The sequence below is a fragment of the Hippopotamus amphibius genome, chromosome 12 (assembly GCF_030028045.1).
Source record: "Hippopotamus amphibius kiboko isolate mHipAmp2 chromosome 12, mHipAmp2.hap2, whole genome shotgun sequence".
Classification (NCBI taxonomy): domain Eukaryota; kingdom Metazoa; phylum Chordata; class Mammalia; order Artiodactyla; family Hippopotamidae; genus Hippopotamus; species Hippopotamus amphibius.
Genome location: NC_080197.1, coordinates 362,650 through 381,419, shown reverse-complemented (window position 1 = coordinate 381,419; position 18,770 = coordinate 362,650). Strand labels below are relative to the sequence as shown.

General features: G+C 59.0%; 1 protein-coding gene across 8 annotated transcripts; it reads left to right on the top strand.

Moving 5' to 3' along the window:
• The first annotated feature begins 260 nt into the window (after positions 1 to 260).
• Positions 261 to 16,963, top strand: TPD52L2 (TPD52 like 2). Of its 8 annotated transcripts, none has more exons than XM_057701423.1 (9): positions 261 to 418; positions 2,744 to 2,889; positions 4,677 to 4,825; positions 5,712 to 5,771; positions 9,989 to 10,090; positions 13,051 to 13,077; positions 13,815 to 13,856; positions 14,840 to 14,888; positions 15,391 to 15,635. In XM_057701423.1, exons 1-9 carry the CDS (start codon positions 400 to 402, stop codon positions 15,484 to 15,486), a joined length of 690 nt encoding a protein of 229 aa, XP_057557406.1. In that variant the 5' UTR covers positions 261 to 399; the 3' UTR covers positions 15,487 to 15,635. The 8 variants fall into 8 exon arrangements, with proteins under 8 accessions (XP_057557406.1, XP_057557405.1, XP_057557409.1 ...); XM_057701422.1 differs by lacking the exon at positions 15,391 to 15,635 and adding an exon at positions 15,153 to 15,372; XM_057701426.1 differs by lacking the exon at positions 13,815 to 13,856.
• The last annotated feature ends 1,807 nt before the right edge of the window (positions 16,964 to 18,770 follow it).

The following is an 18,770-nucleotide window of genomic DNA, read 5'->3' as shown; positions in this document are numbered from 1 at the left end:
GTCCAGCTCCGGGCCCCCGCGATGCCAGGCTGCGCAGTCCGCCCGCGCCCCACCCTCCCCGTGCCGCTCGAGACCGTTCTACCTGCGCGTCTCGCTGGTGGGCCGCCCTCCCCTTCCGGCTCCGTCCGCAGCCTCGGCCAACCAGGTTGAAGCGGCTGGACCGGACTTCGCCAGAGCACTCCGTCATTGGGCGCTGCTCGTGAGGGCGGGACGAGGGCGGAGCGCGCATCCAGGCGGACGTGGGTCGTCGCGCCGCTGGTGACGTCATGCCGCGGCGGCCGAGGCGGGGCCGCCGGCTGGCGCGTACGCGGCGAGCGAGCGCTGGTGCGGCCCGCCCGGCTTCCCCTGCGCCCGCGACCTCGGCCTCGACGCCAGCTGCGGCCCGGCCGCCGCCTCGACATGGACCCCGCCGGCCAAGGTACCCGCGAGCCCGGCGCCGCCCGGCCGTCCCCCCCCGGCGCCCGGCCGCTAGGCTCCGGGCGGGGCTTCCGGCCGCGCTCCTCTCGCCCCGCCGTCGGTTTCGTCGCCCCGGGCGGCCCCCGCCGTGCCCCCGCCCGGGCCTGCGCGCGGCGCCGCGGGGGCGGGCGGGGAGGGGCGGCGACGCCGCGCTCGTGGCGGGCGCAGCGCCCCTGGGGTGGCGACGCCGCCCGGAGCCCAGCCTGCCTCGCGGTCGTCTCGGGGGGAAGGGAGCAGTGAGTCAGGGGCACGCCCAGCATCCCAGGCCTGTTTCCAGCACAGGCCTCCCAGCCCCGTGTCAGGTGGCCGCCGGGGTGCGGAGGGGCCTAGAAGCTTAAGATCTCGAGGAGGCGAGTCTGCCTTCCATGCTGGGGCTCCGGAGCGGGTGCTAGTGCTACGTTGCTGTAACGACACTCGATGATCTCAGGGTGCTTTTCTACGGTTTGGCCTGTGTCAGAGTGTTAGTTAAACATTAAAATTCATCACAAGCACTGGGTTCTTGTCACGAGACCGACAGAAAACGTTTACCAAGCACCTACTATGTGCCAGACCTTTTTCCATCTTCTCAGTAACCTTCTTGGCTTGGTCCCTGTATTGCCCCCATCTTGCAGGTGATCACACAGGCTGAGCTGAGACTCGCCCAGGTGAGAGGCTGTAGCGCCCTAGTGCTGCCTGCTGCACAGTCTGTGCTTATTCTCTGTAGGTCCTTTGGTAAGATACTTTCTGCCTGCAGGGGGGGTATTGTTGGGGAGTGCACAGCATGTTTGGTGAGTGTGCAGTTTTATCTGGGGGCGATTTCCATGGGATCCAGTTTTAGCTTCATAGGCAGACACTGTCCGAGGGCCTTCGGTTTTGGGGGGTTTTTTAAAGCTCTTTATTGGAGTATAATTGCTGTACACTGTTGTGCCAGTTTCTGCTGTACAACAGAGTGAATCAGCTGTATTTATACATGCATTCCCATATCCTCTCCCTCCCACGACTCCTTCCCACCCTCCTTATTCCACCCCAGTTTGTTATTTAAAAACAGAAAAGCTGTAGGGATTTGTAAGGCACTTACTGAATTTGAGTAGGTTTAACATAGCAGATACAAAAGATGAAGTAAAACCACATTGGTTGATCTCAATTACATATTGAAATAAGTTGATTGAAAAAAAAAAGGATGCTTCATGTAGTGAACACGTCTAGAGCACCAAGGAAGTGCATGGCTCCAGCTGTGTGGGACGTGTAAAGGGAATGACACAGCCAGCTGAATAGAACATCTTTGGTTTTAAGTGCATTTTGCCTATTTTTAGCAGACTCTAGGATTCCTAGAGCAGACAGGCACACCTGCTATTGAAGACACTTTTACTTCTTTGCAACCCTCGTGCCCTTTTTTTTAATGGCCGTGTTGCTTGGCTTATGGAATCTTAGTTCCCTGACCAGGAATTGAACCTGGGTCCTCGGCAGTGAAAGCGTGGAGTCCCAACCTCTGGACTGCCAGGGAACTCCCTTTAATTTACTTTTAAGTGTGCCAGACACAGTACAGAGCTCATTTCTTCACCAAATGTACTGATCAAAGGGGAAGATGTTTTTAATGCTGATTATATAATGTGCTAAACGGCGGTTGTGCGTTTGGAATTGGATTGATGTAGACCCATTTTTCTTGTAAACTTCTGGTGCGTACAGGAAAATGCACTTAATGTGAAGAAAAAATGTGCCACAGGAATGTGAACCTGGAATGGGTGTTAAGCAGAGGTGTATGGAGGCAGTGTTCCCTCCACCTCACTGTAGCCTCCTTGCTGTGGGATGAGGGTCAGGGATGAACTAAATGGGTTTTGTTTTGCTGATTCCCCACAGGGCCTAGATGCCTGTGTTCCTTGTGTGTAATCTTAGCCTGTGCCCTGGCAGAGCCGCTGATTGGAAAGTGGTGCTGGTTGTGTTTACAGCTGTGTTAAGTTCCTTCACTCTAAGAAATGGAAGATCTGTCAGATCTAGCTGCTTTGTTTGTAGCAAAGGTTTCCTGTCTGTGAAGATCCTCTTCTTACAGGAATAGCTGCCTTGTGCCAGCATTTCTAGAACCTGAAGAAGCAACTTGAGTGGCCTGAGATGTGGCTGCTCTCAGTCTAGTGGCCAAAACCATCTTTGCAGAACCTTTCAGAGAAGAGGCATTCTCTCCACAGGCTCCCCACTACCCTGCCCTAAACCTGCCCTTTCACCCTGGCTTTCTCCCTTGGTGCAGACCTCTGCCCTGTTGATTCCTCTGTGACTTCGTACTTGATGCTCTCTGACCACATTTTGTCTCTGGCAGATATCAACCTGAATTCTCCTAACAAAGGTCTGCTCCCCGACGCCATGACGGATGTCCCTGTGGACACAGCGGTGGCCACCCAGGCGCCTGCCGTTGAGGGTCTGACGGAGGCCGAGGCGGAGGAGCTCAGGGCCGAGCTTGCAAAGGTGCTGTGTCTTGGCCGTCCATCTGGGGTGACTGTGAGGCCAACTCAGCCTAATGAGGGGCCAGAGTGCTGGCTGTGCTCTGGAGAAGTTGCCCTGGGAGATTGTCCCTGGAGCCCCACAGAAAGTGCCCTCTGCAGCCCTGGGTTTGTGTGTGCCTGGTGCCTCGTAGGCTCTCCAGGAGGAGAATGTCCACACGGGCAGCTGCTCTGAGCACACCATCTCCTGGGAGTTTCTCTTTTGGAATCAACATGACATGTTCAGGGCCCCACAGATATATCTGCCCTTGGATCTTCATTTTTCTTTTAAAAATACTTCTTTTGTAAAGAGCATTTCACGTGATCTTTTTAAAGTGAGAGCTTTTTAAGAGGAGATAGGAGTTAAGAACAGAAGTCTCTGCGTGTAGTTTTCATTCAGACCAACTGCTGAGAGTGTCTCTTTTTACGGTGTGATGCAGAGTCTTATAGTGACTGGCTTGAGGTTCCAGACTCTCGGGACGAACTTGTCAGCATCCACTGGGCAGAGGCCAGAGCGCGCTTGTTGCAGTTTTCTGCTCTGTCTTCCGTCCTCATCCACCCCGGGGCCAGGCGTAGGTCTGAGCAGAGCTGGTCGTGCGGACAGACCTGGCCCCGGGACCAGGTTTTAGGTCACGGAGGAAGCCGCCCTTCCCGAATCGAACGGAGGTTAAAGGAGAAGCAGCAGGAAGTCCTTGGAGACTTATGTTTTGCCTTTTATTTCAGGACACGTTGGTGTAGAGAATAAAACTACAAGGTCTTTTTCAGAGGTGAATTGCAAAGGGAAGAAGCTCTTGTGTTGCCTAAAACTTCAGCTTGCATGTCCACATGCCCTTAAGCCCATGTGCCCAAAGCACCACAAATGGAAGGTTCCAGTTACCGAGTATCACTGCTGGGACGACTAGTGATAGTTTGGCCTTAGATGATCCCGTAGTCTTGAGTTGTTTCTTTTTTCAGTATTTTCTAAAGCAAAGTCAGGTGATATACAGGGCTCTAAGCTGTTGTTAGTGTCTTAATGCAAACACTCACTTTTTTAAGAGAGGGACTTTTTCTTAGTGTAGCTGTTCACATAGGAGCTGAAAGGATTGAGAATCTAAAGTAGGAAGACTTTAAGGGATGCTCTTCTCTGTGGTCCACTCTTTGTTTTAAGACACGAGTAGGTCCTGGTCTTTATTGTCAAGAGTTTTTCTGTTGCCAACTCAAACTAGTTTAAACAAAAAAGAGAATCTTCTTTGGGCTTGTGTAAGTGGCTTTTGATGAGGCCTGCAGGGGCCCTTGGGAACACACATGTTGTCATAGGGCTGTTTCTCCGTCATGTGGGTCTCTGGCCACCCATCCGTCTGTCAGTTCTGCTTCCTTCCCCCCGGCGTGTGGCATTCCCCCGTGGCGCAGAGGGGCCCTCCCACCTTCTGTAACCCCCGCCCAGACCCGGAGCCCGGACAGAGAGGGGCTGCTCTCTTCTAACACCCGTGCCCCATCCCAGGGAGGAGCTCCAGCTGGCCTTGCTCGTCATCCACGGTGGGCACGGTGACCTGTAGCCCCAGCAGAACACGCGGCATGGCGGGGCAGGGCCGTCCTCCAGAAGAAGTTGAGGGGCTGGTACCACATACAAGCAGAACTGATGCCTGCTGCAGACGTGCCTGAGACGCGTTATGTTTGTGTAAATGGAAAATTCCCATGTGATTCTGAGAAACCCCCCACTGCAACGTGGATGAGGATGTTAGTCGCTTCCTGCCCTGGCGGTGGCTGAATCCTGGTAACTGTGTGCTTCTGCAGGTAGAGGAGGAAATCGTCACCCTGCGCCAGGTGCTGGCAGCCAAGGAGAGGCACTGTGGAGAGCTGAAGCGGAGGCTGGGCCTCTCTGCCCTGGAGGGCCTGAAGCAGAACCTGTCCAGGGGCTGGCATGACGTGCAGGGCTCCAGTGCGTGAGTGTCGGCTCTGCCTGGTTGGTGGGGCGTTGCGTCCTAGGGGTGCGGTGCCTCCCGGGAACAGGGGCAGCAAGTGCGCCCCTGGAAGCAGCCAGGTGGGGGCCCTGCATCCTTGCCAGCAACCGAATTTGTATTTATCCAGAGAGTTTAGAGTCTACAAGTGTTTTTAAAAGGTGGCAGACATGCTAGCTGCTTGTCCAAACAGAAGTTGACAAGAAAAATATGTCTCAGGGTCTAAATTGGAGAAAACACAAGTTAGGTGCTCAACGAGACTGACTTTCCAGTGGTCCCCACAGGTCAGCGTCTGCTGCAGTGGACGTGATCCCTCATGAGCGTGACATGGTCATAGCCCCAGGACCTCTGACCCAGACGTGACGCAGCGCTCTGAATTTGGGGAGTGTGGCTCTGTGGCTCCTCTGAAACATACCCTCCAACCTGGGGGAATGGGAGATGTTTCCCACTGTCTGAGAAGCCGTGTCCCCTCAGAAAGACTGAGTCAAATTCCATAAATCTCATGTACGAAAAGCCCAGTTCTCTGTCCTAGGAAACAGTAGGCTTTGCATCCTAAAGCGTGGCCGTCAGTTTTGGGGCCGTGGGCTGTGCCCTCCTTGCTCCTCACAGCTGTTACCCAGGAGACAGCTTGCGTTGAACAAGCAGGCCGTCCTCCGGCGTGAGGAGGGCAGCGGGGCCTGCCGACGGCCCCCCGCCACCCCGGCCCCGGCCTCCCCTGCGGCTGCAGAGCAGGGCCTGAGCAGAAGCGGGCTGGAGGTTCCGTCTGCCTGCCAGCTGGGCCTTCTCTGTCTTCCCTGAGTTTCACCTGCAGTTTGAAACCTGAATTGAAGTCGTTTTTCTAAACAGTTTACCACAGATTTTCTGTTTTTAGCTACGTGAAAACTTCTGAGAAACTCGGAGAGTGGAATGAGAAAGTGACCCAGTCGGACCTGTGAGTGCCTCTCCCGCCGGCCCCTCCCCCTCCCCCCTCCTGACACTCCTAAAGGAGCAGGGAGGCTGCGCACACTTGGCTCAGACCTAGGCGTGGTGTCTCTTGGCTATTTTATGTATAGCATAACTTTTCTCCTCTCAAACCAAATGAAAGTGTCCTTTAAACGCTCTGGAGAAGGACGCGGATGCTGAGGGACGTTCACTCAGCCGCCAGATGGCACTGGAAACCTCCCCCTGCCCGATGTGCGTCCACCAGACATGAGGCGGGGGCTGGGCTTGGGCCGCACCTGGCTGGTGAGGTGCCCCGGGTGCTTCCCCTTCTTCCCTGCAGACTGGGCTCGCCGGCTTGCCCTTGCGCTTAGGGGTGGCTCCTGAGTCGGAGGCACAGCGTGGGCCACGTGGGTCAGATCGTGAAGGGGCTCCACGGGCCTGAGAGGCGCCGAGCCATCAGCCACATGGAAAATAAGCAGAGCCGGAGCCCTCGCGAGCAGCTGTCTGTCGAAGCTCCCATTCAGCAGAGCTCCTGACGTCTTACTTATGTATTGTTATTTTTTTAAATTTTTTTTTAATTTATGTATTTGTTTTATATGTTTATTGGCTGCATTGGGCTCTTGTTGCTGCACACAGGCTTTCTCTAGTTGTGAGCAGGGGCTACTCCTCATTGCAGTGCGCGGGCTCATTGCGGTGGCTTCTCTTGTTGTGGAGCACCGACTCTAGGTTGCTGGGCTTCAGTAGTTGCAGCGTGAGGTCTCAGTAGTTGTGGCGCACGGGCTTCGTTGCTCCACAGCATGTAGGATCCTCCTGGAGCAGGGATTGAACCTGCGTCCCCTGCATTGGCAGGCGGATTCTTAACCACTGCGCCCCCAGGGAAGCCCCAGCTCCTGATGTTTTGTCTGAGACCCGTAAATGAGGTAATAGCACTTCATTTGTGCTCCCGTCTGATGAGAACCTTTGAACTGGGGGGTGCAGTATTTGAAATAGTCCCTTTCTGGGATGTCTTGCTTAGAAGGAAGTGCTGTCGTGGCTGCCAGAAGGCGCGGGGCAGAATGCCCTTCCGTGTTGGGCCAAAAGGAAACGGTTGCGACCCAGCTTGTCCTGCGGGAGCCCGGAAGCCCAGGTTGGCTGGCTGTGTGCGTGGAGCCTTTGCAGCCTGGGGTCATGAGGGGAGCTGGGCACCAGGTGGGCCTGGAGGTTGGAGTTTCATGCTGTTTACATGGCTTGGTAGGGCAGCCCGTCGCTGCAGGCAGGCTCAGTGTGGACTGAAGCTGAAAATAGCCTTGGGAAACCTTAGTGCAGTTCTGTGAAGCCAGCTGATGGGAGGCTGCTAGGATGCTGTTTCCCGTGATCGCGGTTCTGACTCTTCTGAACAGACCCTGTGGCCCTGGGCGTGCACGTGTGGCTCCTGAGATGGCCCTCTCCACCTGCCTCGTCCGGCAGTGGTCACGGCCACGAGGTCTCAGCCCCAGATCTGTTGGGAGGGTTGTCAGGGCTGGAGGCATCTCGGCAGTGACAGCCCAGGATGAGGACGACACAAAACAGCTGCTCTGCGCTCTCCAGGGCGCCTGGCTGGTGCGCCCTAGTGGTGGCTGCAGGGGACCAGAGCCTCCAGCGGGCAAGGAGCCAGAGCCCTTCTTTCCCGTCCGCGTGGTGGTAGATCCCTTTCAGCGAACGAGAGCACAGCCTGGAGGGGAGGACGCAGGGGTTGTGCAGCCCCAAGCACTTAGCTGTGGTGCAGTAGTCCTGTTGCAAGTGGGTTGATGCCACTTGGGGTCTCTTCCCTTGGCCAGTTGTTGATTCAGCAGCTATGCTCTGCTGGTCATGAAGCGATCACCTAATGGGATTCTTTTTTAGGTAGATGATAGCTGAAGTCATGCTTAGAGTGGACACCGATAGATTGCACAGTCACCCGTTGGCATGTTGAGTTCTTTGGTTGCAGGTGACAGCACAGCCACGGCTAGCGTCCGCCTAGGAGGGAGGGGGAGGCTTCGCCTGGCAAGAAGCCCCCGCGCCAGGCCACCTGCCTGGGGCTCCGACCGGTGCTCCCAACCTGTGTCGCCCCCCTTCCTGAGATCCCCACGGTGGCTTTGTTCTCAGGCGTCTCCTCTGTGGTCAAGAGAGTGTCTGGTGGGACAGGATGCTATCTTCCCAGCCTTTCAGCCCGACAAGGTGGCCCGGTGTAGGCCTCATTGGGCTTTCACTGTGGTCAGGAAGCTGTAGCCTCTGGCCAGAAAGTCTGGGGTCACGTGCCCCACCAAGTGGGAGGTGGGGATGGCCCCCCAGGGGAAGATCCAGAAGGAGCACCCAGCAGATGGCTCCCTCTGACCCAGGGTCACACTCCCTGATCATGGGAGGAGGCCTTTGTTTTCCCAGAAGGTGGGAGGAGTTCACCAAGGAGCACCAGCCAGGGCGGCATAGCCTGGTGCTCGCAAGCACAGGTGGGGCCGAGTTAGCGGGGCGCAGCCGCTGGCGCTGCCCCGGCCTCTGCGCCAGGTCTGTCCCAGCGCGGATGCCGCCCTGTGGAGTGGCCCGCAGTGAGCTCCTCTCCTGCTGCTGAGTCAGTGCCTGGGCCCCCTGCTGCGTCGCCCTCAGGACGCTCCTTTTCTGTTGCCACCATCTTGCGAGACGCTGAGACGGGCCATGGTATGGGGGGAGCTCCGGGTGAAGGCGCCTTCAGGTCAGAGGATGCCTGGGAGAATTGCGACACAGTCTGTGTGGAAACCTTCTGAAAGCAGGGTGTGGACTTTGGGTTTTAGAGTGAATCAGCTGTGGCCTAGAACGGACCCTGTCCCTCTGCCCGGGGGATCCTGTCCAGGCTCCAGTTGTCTGGATACCTGGGTCGCTGGGCGGGTGGTTGGACTTCGAGTTCCTGTTCACTTCAGTTCTGTGGACGTGTCAACTGTCTCTGGGGGAGGAGTTTCCGGTTGACAGGGTTTTCTAAGGCCTGGTTCAGAATTAGGTGTCTTATTAGTTATTGAATTCAGAAAACCCAGAAGCAGGTTTTCCAGTAAGGATTTCTTCTCATTATTAGCAGTATGTTCCAGAAGTACTGACCTTCCTGGAAACTAAGATAAACTCAACGTCTTAGTGACGTCTCGCTAGGAAGCAGCGCATGTTTTGAGGCCCGGGTCCTGGTGAGGGGAGGAAGGCCCCCCCAGGGTGCTGGGGGCCAGGCCGTCCCTACAGGACAGGGAGTGCAGGGGTCCAGGCAGGAGGCCAGCCTGAGGGAGGCGGGCGACAGCCGCTCACATGTGGCCTCCCATGGGCTATAGTGGCGGTTGGATGGGAAAGAGGGGCTGAGAAGCCCCCCTGCCGGTGCTGTCCTGTGACCAGGGGATTCCAGGGGGGCCGGAGTCGGCTGGCATCTCGAGAGCATGCCATCTCGAGCCGTCACCGTGGGGTTGCCAGGTTGGCTAGAAAGGAGCTCCTGGGTTTAGGCTGCTGTGTCTTCTGTTTGTGGTGGTGGCTGGACGGGGCTGGCAGCTGTAGGTGTTGGCTCTCAGCGTGGGCCTGAGGGTGTCCTTGCTGTCCCTGTGGCCCAGGCTCCCTGCCCGTGCCTGTCCCACTGCCGTTGAGGTCACAAGCCATCTTGCTGCGGGTGGACAGGGCAGGAGGGTGTGGAGGGGATAGTCTCTGCAGGGCGCCAAGACCACCTCCCTTGAACTCAGAACCGTGGTGTGAGGTGGAGGTAGGTCTCCCCAATTCTCAAAGGACATGGTAGACACCGAACAGGAGGTCGCAGGGCTGGAGGGGCTGCTTGGGGTCTGAAGGCCGGCGCGGCACTGGCCGAGCTGCCAAGCACATCCCCCGTGGGTGCGGTCACGCTGCTCTGTCCTCAGAGGACTGTCTTAGAAGAGAAGAGCGAAGAGAGGCCCCGTGAGGGGGCCCAAGAGGCTTGTCTGCAGGCCCTGGGCTCTGTGGGCCTGTTTGCTGCAGGAGTCGGGAAGGCTGGTGGAAGTACGTTCCCACAGAGGGGAGGAGAACCTGCGTCACAGGAAGGGCAGAAAATAGGGTCATTGCAGGGGCGGCGGGGCCTGAGCTGGCAGTGCTGCTTCTGTCCCTCATGCAGTCCCCTGGGGGCCCTCAGACATGTGTCCCCTCCCTGGTGGCCAGGCTTAGTCAGCGCCCCGACAACCCCCTCTCCTTGGCGCCTAGTCCTTGGTGCAGGGGCCGTAGCTGCACCTTCTCTTTGGTTGGTTTAACTGCTGTCTCTCCTTCCAGCTACAAGAAGACCCAGGAAACCCTCTCTCAGGCGGGACAGAAGACTTCGGCGGCCCTGTCCACCATGGGCTCTGCCATCAGCCGGAAGCTCGGGGACATGAGGTGAGACTCCGTGGCTCGACACCTCTGCCCTGAGACCTGGGCCGGGCAGGTGGGGTTTTAGGGGGTTTAGATCCACTAGAGGGTCTGCAGGAAACCTGCCCGAGCCCCGGGCTCAGGTGCACGTGCCTCAGGGGCCCTCAGCACCCACAGGTGCGGCCACAGCAGCTCCGGTCCAGTTAGTTCACAGACCCTCGTTTACTGGCTGCTGCTTTGTCGTTTTGGGGTTTCTCGGGGTGGCTGCGGGTGACCTTGGTACTTTGGGGTTGGTGGAGGCAGTGCTTCTTGTGGAAGTTCCACGGAGAGAGAAGGGTTCCGGTCCGGGGCGCGGCAGCGGCCTGGGTGGGTTGGCAGCCTGGACACGTCGAGGACCAGCGTGATGCTTCTCGGGGTGTTTGCCCGGCCTGCCCTCAGAGAGCGTGCAGCTGCGCGCTCGGGCCCCCGGCTGAGCGTCCTCTCCGAGGGGTGGATGAGACCCTGGTGGCCACCGAGTGCTTGTGGAGCTGGGCCTGCGTGCCAGGGAGCGTGTGGGGCCCAGCACTAGGCGGATGGCACACGGCAGTGCCCACCTCCAGCCTGATGGCCACGCTGCTGACAAGCCAGGCTTCGCTCTGAGCTCTGCCGCTGCCCCCGCGAAGCCTCCCTGGAGCCAGAAGCCAGGGTGTGACTCTGGGCTGAGCTCCCTCCTCGCCACGCCCTCACGAGGGCCTCCCTCGGGGTTGCTGGGACACATTGAAGAGAGGCAGCGGGCAGCAGGCAGTGCAGGTCATCCCCGTTGCCAGCACCCTGGACCCGGCCCTGGGTTCCGCTGCCGGCCCCGCCCTGTCGCCACACAGCGGAGAATCCTGTGGCGTTGCCGTGGGCCTGGCCTGCTGAGCGTGGCGCTGGGGATCCCCCGGGCCCTGACCGCTCAGCTCTCCCCCTGGGGTGGGCTCCTTCCTGCCTGCGTAGGGAAGGCATTTCCCTGCCTCATGGCACGTGGTTGCCTCATGGGCCTCGAGCTGGGAGCTCTGCCCTGGTTGCTTGGCCACAGGCACTCACAAGCCCGGGCCTCCCCGCCCCGGGTGAGCAGAGGACGGCTGGTGCCTGGAGCTGCACTTGCCTTTTATCCACGTTTGCTTGACACGTGATCCCTCAGCTCTCCTGCAGCCCCCAGCTTTTTACTTTGAGAAACTTCAAACCTGCGGAGAAGCTGAACGAGCAGTAGGCAGTCCGTGCCTCAGGGGTGCACCCCTACCCTGAGGGTCCCTGCAGGCTGCCCTCAGATGCAGGCCTTGCCCACAGCGGCTCAGACTCCGGCACAAGAGGGACCCCCAGGCGGCGGCTCTGTGGGGCAGCTGGCGGGGCAGCAGGAGGGCTTCAGGCTGCTCGGCGCACACTTGGTTCTGGCTGTGTTCCTGGTCCGCGTCTCGGCCGACCCCGGTTGGGACGCGTGCTGTGGCCACCTGCGTGGGCGGGGGTGGGCCTAGCGACAGGCTGCTCACCCCCTGGCGGCCCACCTCCCCAGCCAGGGCCCGGCACAGAGCCGGGCACGTCTGTGCGCACCTGCTCTTTGCTCCAGAGGCTGGTCTGACAGCAGGGCGTCCGAGGCGGGTGACAGAGGTCTGCTTCGTCCTTTTCTGGGCAGGTTCTCTTTCACTTTTGGCGTCACGCACTCGTGTTCCGTATTCTCACTCACTCTCGAGTGTGTTCAGAGCACCGTGGGTGGAAACCGGGCGAGAGGACAGAGCCCCAGCACAGGCGGCCGTGGCCAAGGGCGAGCCGGCAGGGCCGTTCCTCGCACGAGCGCCCGGGACAGCGGCGCGGCCCCGTGCAGTCTGCTCACTGCTCAGAACCCAGAGTGGCTGAGTGGCGGAGGGTCCCGTGCCCACCAAGTGGGGGCCGGCCGGTGGAGACACCGGCCCGGGTCTCACCCTGGGGCCTCGTGTACCTGCTGCTGGTCTTGCTCTCGTGCTCCAGCGGTGCTGTGAGCGCTGCGTCTCGGGGTCCACGGCGTGTCCCCGTTGCCTCACCCCGCAGTCTCGGGTGGTTTCTGAGGCTGAGGCCCGTTAACCTCCGTGGTTTGGAGCTCGAGGCTGACGGAGTGGCCTGCTTCTCCAGGAGGAGAACCAGGCGCAGGGAGGTCTCCCCTGCAAGCTCAGGGTCAGGCGCTGCTCCGTCCTTCAGGACAGCAGCCCCACACCAGTGTCTCGAAGGGCCTGTCAGGGAGCAGCCCAGGCCTAGAGGCCTTCTGCATCCCCAGCGGTGGGGAAATGGATTGGGGTCAAAAGCCCGATGAAAGCAGGGCCGGGCCTCCATCCAGCTGGGTGACCTTTGATGGCCATGGGCCTCTTCCCACCATCTGGCTTGTTTTCCCACCGAGCGCAACAGGTCCTGCTAACCACCAGAGTGGTGTCGGCACATCAGGCCACGCGACTGTCACTTCTGAAACCATCTCTGTGTCGGGGTGGCCTCGGGGGGGGGGGGGGGGGGGCGTGTCCACCCCCCCACAGCCCCCGGCAGCTGCCCCTGGACACACTCAGGTTTCTTGGTCAGCTTCTGTCATCTGTGGTGATGGAGCCAAAGTGTTACGTTCTCAGCCCTGTGGGTGTCGCAGGCCCTGTCGTGGTGCAGGGATGCCCCTGCCCAGCTGGAACCGCAGGCTGGTGGGGTCCTGCGACCTGGGTGAGGCACGGAACCCCAGGGCCCGAAGAGCACTTCGCACCCTCACTCCGCTCGTTCCTTCGGGCCCCGCCCCAGGCCACGGCGGCGTCAGATACGAGGGCCCCTCGTGTCCGCGACCCTCGTGTGTGTGACCGTGTCTGGGAGGGCGGGGCAGAGGCTGGAGTGGGGCATGTGTCACTCCCCAGCGGGGTGATCACCTGGGCCCCTGTGCTCCCCCGGAGCTCACACAGAGGGACCAGGGCAGGGACGGGTGCCCTCCTAACGCTGTGTCTCTTCTCTCTCCCTGCCGCGGCTCTCAGGGCTCGGCCCTTCTCGCACTCCTTTAGGTAAGACTGACGCCGGACGTGCCGGGCAGGGCCAGCCCAGGTTCAGAGCAGGGGGCTCCGGCTGGCCCGGGGGAGGCTGTGCAGATGAAGGTGGGGGTGCGGCACAGCAAGGTGGTCGCCAGTGGCGTGACGGGTGCGGGGCACCTCCCCTGGTTGTGTGGCCGGCCGGGTGCTGTCACCGCCCGCTCTGACCGGCCTCACAGGGTAGCCGTTGGCCCACCCCTGACTCTGTTCCTGGAAGAGGCCTTGCTCCTTGAGCCACCGTGTCCGGAAGCGGTCCTTCCCCTCCTCCCTGCCTGAGCGCTCTTTCTGCCTCAGGCGCTCGGGATCTGTCAGACAGCCTCCCGAGCGTCCTTTACCTCTTGTTGATCAAGCCACTCCTCCAAATCCAGAAGGGCCCGTAGCTTTGAGTGTTCCTGCTCCCTGGCTGGATTCTCTGGCGTTTGCTGTGAAGTCACGTGGGGACACCTGGGGCTCTTTGCGCCAGAAGTGTTTTCAGCGCCCCAGGCGGAGGGGACCTTAGCTTCCCTGTCCCAGCGCCCTCCCCCAGCAGTGTCATGCTTCTGGGGCCACGTGAGGGGCTCTTGGGTCCGGTTTTCCTCGGGGGAGGGCGGCCTCTCACCACCTCTCTGTGCTTCAGTGGTGCGGGGGGAGGGGGCTGAGCTTCTAGCACGCGGAGGCGGGTCCTGTCCTCGCCTCAACTGTTCCTTCTCTGCTCCTGCCACGCTTCCGAGCAGCAGCCACTCCATCCGCCACTCCATAAGTATGCCGGCCATGAGGTAACGTGCCCGCATGCCCTGCGGCTCCCCCAGCCTGCTGGGACCCCGCTGGGAGGCCGGTGGAAGGGGGCGGGAGGGGTGGCTCCCGCTGGTCCGTCTCGCACTCTCCAGACCCCTGGACCAAGGAACACCTTCCCCATCAGGCTCCTCTTGGCTCAGGGCTGGGAGATACCCCTTCTAGGCGGAAGAACTGGTGGGGGTGAGGCCCCAGACTGGGCTCCACCGGGAACTTCCCAGGCAGGGCCTCCCGCGGGGTCAGGCTGGAAGGGCGGAGAGGCTTGTGCGCCCAGCACCCGGGAGCTCAGGTGCCTCTGAGCTGTCCGTGGAGACTGTTTATCTGCATCTTGAGAACAGCCGGGGCCGTGGCCTGTTCCTCTGTAACGCCTGCACCCGCGCTTGTGCTGCTCTGTCGTGCCGCCTGGGCCCCCTCAGAGCCCCTGTTCCCATCCCGGGAGGACCTGCTGCAGCTGCTGCCCCCAGAGCCTGCTGGGGGGCACTGGGCGGCTGCCCCGGGGGCCTGGCCTGCTCGCCCCTCGGCCGCCTCACCCTCCCCTGCTCTCAGAGTGCTCCTTGGTTTTCCTCTTGCTCGACTTTGTGAGCGATCTGTGTGAAGAGCCCGTGGGACTCTCCATGACCCAGGACACGTGCGTTTAGGGCGCAGCAGGAACGTGCCCGGCGCCCCACCCCTGCCACGCAGGCGAGGGGGCCGCGGTTTGCCCACGTGACGTCTGGGTCTCACCCGCTGGTGGCGTGCAGATCTTCCGTCCTGCGGTGGGGGGTGCAGCCGTCCTCGCTTCTGTCCTGGGGAGGCCTCCGGAGTGTGTGTCCCCTCCCTTTTGTTCGGCCCGTCACATTTTTGCAGGGAGACCTCGGGACCTCTCGGGGTCTCTCCAGAGGATGGCCCTGACCCTGAGGCCCTTCAGGGTTAGGAGGGTAACACCACCGTGTGCTCCTTACACCGACGTCTTCCTCTCTCTTTAAAGGAATTCTGCCACCTTCAAGTCGTTTGAGGACCGAGTTGGAACCATAAAGGTAACTGGACCTGGACTGCCCGGCTCTGCTGGGTGGGGCCTGTCACCAGTCCCTGTGGGTTCACGTGCAGTTATGGGAGCTGGTACAGCGAGCCCTTGTACCTTGTCCAGTTTCTGCCAGTGGTAACTTCCTGCAGTGTCACAGCCAGAAGACGGCGCTGTTCGTGGTCACGACAGCACAGTTCCGTCCCCACGGGATCGCGGCCCCCCAGCCCCTGCCCTACGCCCTGCCACCCCAACCTGCTCTCCGTTTCTGTCGTGTCAGGAATGCCATATAATTGCAGCCGTACAGTGTGTAGCCTTTTGGGGATTGGCTCTTTGCACTCTGCGTGATTCCCTGGAGAGAGAGCCAGCCTGTTGCCTGTTTTACTGACGAGCTGTCTTCGTGTTACATAAACGCGTGTAGAGAATGGACACCTTGAATTCCTCGCACGGGCCTAGGATCTGCCAGGCGTGTATGCTCTGTCTCACGTTTTTCTTTCTTGGTCTTTTCCCATCTGTAGTCTAAGGTTGTCGGTGGCAGAGAGAATGGCAGTGACAACCTTCCCTCCCCGACCGGGAGTGGTGACAGACCCCTGCCCGATCACACGCCCTTTTAAGCCCGTAGTGGCTTTGCCCGGCCACGGAACAAGCACACCCTCATCGCCCCAACTGCAGTTTCACGCGGCAGGTGTTGAGGACAGTCACGCCATCCCCATGGAGATGTGGCCACCGCGCTCGCATGGGTCAGAGAACACGTCTCGTACACAGATGCATCCCCCTCTCGGCAGATCAGCAGACCACTGCGCCGTCCTGCCCCAGGGCAGGAAGCGGGCGGGGTGACTGGGCCAGAGCCAGGCTCCTGTTGGGAATCTTGTTAGTCAGTCAGCATGTTGAAGGTGGGGAGCGATAAGAGTAAAATGCGTGGTGTCTTCTAAGCTCCCTCCCCAAGTCACAGCAGGAACAGTCATCCAGAAAGCCCTGCCTTGAGCTGCAGTTTTATTTCAAAATGCTAAACCAGAAAACTACCCAATTTCTCAGACTTTCCAGAAAGAAGCTGATTATCAGCAGCTGCCTAGTCATCACACTAATGGTCCGGCTTTAACAGAAGCGAAGTCTTTATTTTTTAAACGCGGTGGGTTTTTCAAAAAATAAAACTAAGCCAAGCAGCTTTAGCCTCATAGTTAGAAAATATTATTTCCTTGGACTCAAGCTGAAATGCACGCCTTACGTCGCCTTATACTTCATCTGTTTATAATGTTTTTATATGTATGAGGGAGGGCTCTTTAGTGGGTTTTGAGCACTATGTGAAATCCTGCAGGCAGCCGAGGGGCAGCACGGCTGTGCCGGTGGTGTGTTTTATTTTACGAGTACACTCCGTCCCCGTGTAGGAAACTGGCTTCTCTCCCCTCAGTGACTGGGGCAGCTCCCACTGGCCACTGGGGGCGGGGGCAGCAGAAAGAAAGACCAGCACCTCCCCGAGGGCCGACGCTGCTCCTGCACAGGCCGGGCCTGGCTGGCCCATCGCTGGCCCATCGCTGGTCAGCAGCTCCAGCCTGTGTGTGTGCCGCCCGCTGCGGCCAGCAGGCAGCAGGCAGACCCTGCGGCAGCTCAGGGCCGGGGCGTCGGCTCAGCTGGGACTCCGTTGTTGCCTCTTCTCAGGAGCTACAAAGATCTCTTTCCCCTCTGATGCTGCCACAGCCCAGCAGCCTCTCACTCAGGGCCCCACGTCTGGCACGCCTGGAGGCGGGCAGCTCTGTGCCTTACAGGCTTCTAGCGGGCAGAGACCTCACCTGCGTCTGTGCGCTCTCAAGGGGGAGGAGCCGTCAGCTCAGTATCCTCTGGTGGACCATGATGTGCTCTGGTACCTGAGTGTCTGCTGGTCACTTTAGACACTGGGGGTGGGGTGGCTGCAGTCCATGCTCGTGCCTTGGGAGGAACGCTGCTCCGTGCGCTCTCCCCAGGGTTGGAATCTCTGATGGGGTGTGGTGGGAAGGCAGGATGCAGGGGTAATAAGTGATTTATCTTGTCCTTAAAGTAAATAGCGGGTGATTTGTCAATAAAGCATTCCTTTGGGGGAGAACCCACTTCAGCTCGTGTGGTGTGTCTTCATTCAGGAAGGTGGCGAAAGAGTGCCGAAATCTCCCTGTTGTCAAGAGCCTGCACGTTGGGGCAGGGTGGGCAGGAGATAGATGATCTCAGATACAAGTTCCAGATCCTCAGTGCAGGGAGAGGGTGTGTAGGTGACAAGGCTGCGGAGTCTCTGGGGCGGGGTAAGGAGGTTGGGGAGGAGCCAGCCGGTTACAGTCCAGTCCAGGCTGAGCTGCCAGAGCCATGCAGGTGGGCACTGCAGCAAGAGGGTGGCCGGCTGGACAGGATTCGTCCCACTGGAGGGCTTGGGCCTGGCAGGAGAGCTGCTTGAACTCCTGAGGTCGTCCGGCTGCAGCTGTAACAGATGTGGTGCAGGAGGGGCCCACGCGTCCTCAACCGGGTGGACAGGTGGAGGGCCTCACCGAGCAGGGGGCAGGCCTTGCGAAGAAGAGGGTCCTACTCCTTGGGCCAGCAGTGTGTGGCCATCCTCCCATCCTTACAGCCTCACTCTGCTGGGTGATGACCACAGGCAGACAGCAAAGTCCTAGAGGAGCAAGGTGGGTGTGGAAGGGAGATGAGCTCAGGTAGTGCAGAGTGGGGAGCAGGGACCTGGGGGAACGTGGGGATGCCGCAGGGAGGACCTCTCTGTTAAGTGTTTTAAGGTCCTCTGCCTATAGGATTCAAAAGTCAAAACTGGATGCGAGGCCTGCTCAAGTCCACCTGTTCCTCCCAGTGCTTTCGTCACGCAAAACCCAGCAAATATGAATGTGTATTCTCATTCCCTTCCTGTTCCTACTCAAAAGATGGCTTACAACTTCCTGCGCTCTGGTTTTCCTTCTTAATGCTGTGCCCTGGAGTCTAGCCACACACCCCTGCCAAAACTCTTCCAGGGAGAGCCTTGCTTCTGCACTGCCCTTGCTTCACATGTGTCCGTCCCTGCTGTCTTGGGTGTGCCTAGTGGGAAGTCCCTTTATTGGGAGCATTGGACCTCCTTTGGGGTCACAGGGCATGGCTTGCCCCAGATGCAGCAGCAGAGAAAGTTGATGACTTCAAATTGCATGAGGTGCACGCCCTAGCACGGCAGTGCAACACAGCATGAGGCGGCTGCCCACACTCCGCATTTACCCTCATTGACGAAGGAAATAGGTTCCGTGTGGTCTTCACGTATTCAACACTTAAATGTCTCCTGGGTGAGTGTTTGTTAGGCTCTTGTGGGGTACAAGGATGACCCTGACATGGACCTAGCCCTCTGGTGTCCCCCCTAAGTGACCCATGAGATGAGCTTTGAGAGCTTGAAGGACTCTAGCAAGTGGTGGGCCTAGCGCTGGGGGGCAGCCGTGGCGCCTGCTTCCCTGAAGCCCCAGGTTCCTCTCTCAAGATGAGGATAAGGGCTCCCACCCAGCCCAATGAAAGGGCCTGCCAAGCATAGGGTCAGACTGTAGCCACTGGCCACATTTGATAGTATTCTTCCTGTCTTACTTTCTCCAAACAGATTGGCTTGTGCGTTTATAAACATACTTGTAATGATGTACTTTTGATATATGTCATGCATTTTGCTCATTTTACTTTCGGGAGCTAAAGAATTCTCAGTGCTATTAAGTAGCCTTTGTATACATCTTGTAACTATATTGTTCCATTTGAGTGTGCTTATTTGTATAGTTGCGCAAGTTTCCGTTTTCACTATTATAAATATCGCCATCAAGAGCAGCTTAGTGCATACATCTTTTTCTGTACTTGGGAACATTTTCTTAGGATATCCCTGAAGTGGAACTAGTAGGTCACGGAGGGACTCACTAGGCCTGCTTCACTCCCT